The 4540-nt window shown below is 39.5% G+C and overlaps 1 protein-coding gene across 1 annotated transcript in view; it reads left to right on the top strand.

Moving 5' to 3' along the window:
* Nucleotides 1–4521, top strand: part of LOC110455684 — a gene marked incomplete at its 3' end in the record, with an annotated part of 32068 nt that extends 27547 nt beyond the window's left edge. The window contains exon 5 of the mRNA XM_021505964.1: nucleotides 4411–4521. Within this exon, the coding sequence (XP_021361639.1) occupies nucleotides 4411–4521 (111 nt within the window). The remainder of the gene's footprint in view (nucleotides 1–4410) is intronic.
* Nucleotides 4522–4540: the final 19 nt, after the last annotated feature.

Here is a 4540-nt window from a genome sequence, read left to right as displayed (position 1 = left end):
ACAGACGAGCAGTGCTACTAATACCATGTGTTGTGACAGACGAGCGTTTTTATTTATTCTATTTGTTGTGACAAACGCGCAGTGTTACCTATACCATGTGTTGTGACAAAAGAGCAGTGTTACTCATACCATGTGTTGTGACAGACGAGCAATGTTACTAATACCATGTGTTGTGACAGACGAGCAGTGTTACTAATACCATGTGTTGTGACAGACGAGCGTTTTTATTTATATTCTTTGTTGTGACAGACAAGCAGTTTTATTAATACCATTTGTTTTGATAGACGTGGGTGTTACTTATACCATGTGTTGTGATAGACGAGCAGTGTTACTTATACCATGTGTTGAGACAGACGAGCAGTGTTACTTATACCATGTGTTGTGACAGACGAGCAGTGTTACTTATACCATGTGTTGTGACAGACGAGCAGTGCCACTAATACCATGTGATTTGACAGAAGAGCAGTGCTTCTAATACCATGTATAGTGACAGACGAGCAGTTTTACTAATACCATGTGTTGTGACAGACGAGCATTTTTACTAATACCATGTATTGTGACAAACGAGCAGTGTTACTAATACAATGTGTTGTGATAGACGAGCAGTGTTACTTATACCATGTGTTGTGACAGACGAGCAATGTTACTTTTACCGTGTGTTGTGACAGACGAGCAGTGTTACTCATACCATTTGGTGTGACAGACGAGCAATGTTACTAATACCATGTGTTGTGACAAGTGAGCAATGTTACTAATACCATGTGTTGTGACAGGTGACCAATGTTACTAATACCATGTGTTGTGACAGACGCGCAGTGTTACTAATACCATGTGTTGTGACAGACGAGCGTTTTTATTTATATCATTTGTTGTGACAGACACGCAGTTTTATTAATACCATTTGTTTTGACAGACGTGGGTGTTACTTATACCATGTCTTGTGATAGATGAACAGTGTTACTTATACCATGTGTTGTGACAGACGAGAAATGTTACTTTTACCGTGTGTTGTGACAGACGAGCAGTGTTACTCATATCATTTGGTGTGACAGACGAGCAATGTTACTAATACCATGTGTTGTGACAGACGCGCAGTGTTACTAATACCATGTGTTGTGACAGACGAGCGTTTTTATTTATATCATTTGTTGTGACAGACACGCAGTTTTATTAATACCATTTGTTTTGACAGACGTGGGTGTTACTTATACCATGTCTTGTGATAGATGAACAGTGTTACTTATACCATGAGTTGTGACAGACGAGAAGTGTTACTAATACCATGTGTTGTGACAGACGAGCAATGTTAATCATACCATGTGTTGTGACAAATGAACAATGTTACATATACCGTGTGTTGTGACAGACGAACAGTGTTACTCATACCGTGTGTTGTGACAGACGAGCAATGTTAATCATACCATGTGTTGTGACAAATGAACAATGTTACATATACCGTGTGTTGTGACAGACGAACAGTGTTACTCATACCGTGTGTTGTGACAGACGAGCAATGTTAATCATACCATGTGTTGTGACAGACGAGCAATGTTAATCATACCATGTGTTGTGACAGACGAGCAATGTTAATCATACCATGTGTTGTGACAGACGAGCAATGTTAATCATACCATGTGTTGTGACAGACGAGCAATGTTACTTTTACCGTGTGTTGTGACAGACAGTGTTACTTATACCATGTGTTGTGACAGACGAGAAATGTTACTTTTACCGTGTGTTGTGACAGACGAGCAGTGTTACTAATACCATGTGTTGTGACAGACGAGCGTTTTTATTTATATCATTTGTTGTGACAGACAAGCAGTTTTATATTCTTTGTTGTGACAGACAAGCAGTTTTATTAATACCATTTGTTTCGACAGACGTGGGTGTTACTTATACCATGTGTTGTGATAGATGAACAGTGTTACTTATACCATGTGTTGTGACAGACGAGCAGTGTTATTTATTGTTACTTTTACCGTGTGTTGTGACAGACGAGCAGTGTTACTAATACCATGTGTTGTGACAGACGAGCGTTTTTATTTATATCATTTGTTGTGACAGACACGCAGTTTTATTAATACCATTTGTTTTGACAGACGTGGGTGTTACTTATACCATGTGTTGTGATAGATGAACAGTGTTACTTATACCATGTGTTGTGACAGACGAGCAGTGTTACTTATAGCATTTGTTGTGACAGACGAGCAGTGCTACAAATACCAAGTGTTGTGACACACGAGCAGTGCTACTAATACCATGTATTGTGACATACGAGCAGTGCTACTAATACCATGTGTTGTGACAGACGAGCAGTTTTACTAATACCATGTATTGTGACAGACGAGAAGTGTTACTAATACCATGTGTTGTGACAGACGAGCAGTGCTACTCATACCATTTGTTGTGACAGACGAGCAGTGTATCTTAGACCATGTATTGTGACAGACGAGCAGTTTTGCTAATACCATGTGTTGTGACAGACGAGCAGTGTAACTAATACCATGTGTTGTGACAGACGAGCGTTTTTATTTATATCATTTGTTGTGTCAGACAAGCAGTTTTATTAATACCATTTGTTGTGACAGACATGCGGTGTTACTTATACCATGTGTTGTGACAGACGAGCAGTGTTACTTATACCATTTGTTGTGAGTGACGAGCAGTGTTACTAATACCATGTGTTGTGACAGAAGAGCAGTGTTACTTATACCATGTGTTGTGACAGACGAGCAGTGTTACTTATACCATTTGTTGTGAGAGACGAGCAGTGTTACTAATATCATGTGTTGTAACAGACGAGCAGTGTTACTTATACCATTTGTTGTGAGAGACGAGCAGTGTTACTAATATCATGTGTTGTAACAGACGAGCAGTGTTACTTATAATGTGTTGTGATAGACGAGCAGTGTTACTTATACCATGTGTTGTGACAGACGAGCAGTGCTACTAATACCATGTGTTGTTACTGACGAGCAGTGCTTCTAATACCATGTATTGTGACAGACGAGCAGTGTTACTTATACCATGTGTTGTGATAGACGAGCAGTGCTACTAATATTCTTTGTTGTGACAGACAAGCAGTTTTATTAATACCATTTGTTGTGACAGACGAGCAGGGCTACTAATACAATGTGTTGTGACTGACGAGCAGTGCTACTAATACCATGTGTTGTGACAGACGAGGAGTGTTAGTAATACCATTTGTTGTGACAGACGAGCAGTGCTACTAATACAATGTGTTGTGACTGACGAGCAGTGCTACTAATACCATGTATTGTGACAGACGATCAGTGTTACTTATACCCTGTGTTGTGACGGACGAGCAGGGCTACTAATACCATGTATTGTGACAGACGAGCGGGGCTACTAATACCATGTGTTGTAACAGACGAGCAGTGTTAGTAATACCATTTGTTGTGACATACGAGCAGTGCTACTAATAACATGTATTGTGACATATGAGCAGTGCTAAGACAAGCAGTTTTATTAATACCATTTGTTGTGACAGACGAGCATTGTTATTTATACTATGTGTTGTGACAGACGAGGAGTGTTAGTAATACCATGTGTTGTGACAGACGAGCAGTTTAACTAATACCATGTGTTGTGAAAGACATGGAGTGTTACTAATACCATGTGTTGTGACAGACGAGCAGTGTTATTTATACTATGTATTGTGACAGACGAGCAGTGTTATTTATAGCATTTGTTGTGACAGACGAGCAGTGCTACTAATACCATGTGTTGTGACTGACGAGCAGTGCTACTAATACCATGTATTGTGACATATGAGCAGTGCTACTAATACCATGTGTTGTGACAGACGAGCAGTTTTACTAATACCATGTGTTGTGACAGACGAGGAGTGTTACTACTACCATGTGTTGTGACAGACGAGCAGTGCTACTCATACCATTTGTTGTGACAGACGAGCAGTGTATCTTATACCATGTATTGTGACAGACGAGCAGTTTTACGAATACCACGTGTTGTTACAGACGAGCAGTGTTGCTTATACCATGTGTTGCGACAATAGAGCAGTGTTACTTATACCATATGTTTTGACAGACGAGCAGTGTTGCTTATACCATTTGTTGTGACAGAAAAGCATTGTCATTATTACCATGTGTTGTGACAGAAAAGCAGTGTAACTTATACCATGTGTTTTGACACACGAGAAGTGTTGCTAATACCATTTGTTGTGACAGACGAGCCGCGTTGCTAATACCATGTGTTTTGACAAAAAAGCATCGTTACTAATACTTATACCGTGTGTTATGACAGACACGCTGTATCGATAATGTGGTATGTTGTGGTAGGTTAATATTAACAGTGGCATACTACATTGTTTGTTGCCCATTTCATTTCAGAACTTAAATCTGATATGTTTTATTTAATTTTTAGAGGAAAGAATTGTACACCTGAGGTATATGAGTTTAATGAGGAGAGCGTATGCCATACCGGTTATGTTACAAAAACGCGAAGTAACACGGCCAACGAGAGATTGGAGTAACAGCAGGATACAACACAAACT

This window comes from Mizuhopecten yessoensis, unplaced genomic scaffold, assembly GCF_002113885.1.
Source record: "Mizuhopecten yessoensis strain PY_sf001 unplaced genomic scaffold, ASM211388v2 scaffold935, whole genome shotgun sequence".
Classification (NCBI taxonomy): Eukaryota; Metazoa; Mollusca; class Bivalvia; order Pectinida; family Pectinidae; genus Mizuhopecten; species Mizuhopecten yessoensis.
This window is presented reverse-complemented; position numbering and strand designations above follow the sequence as displayed.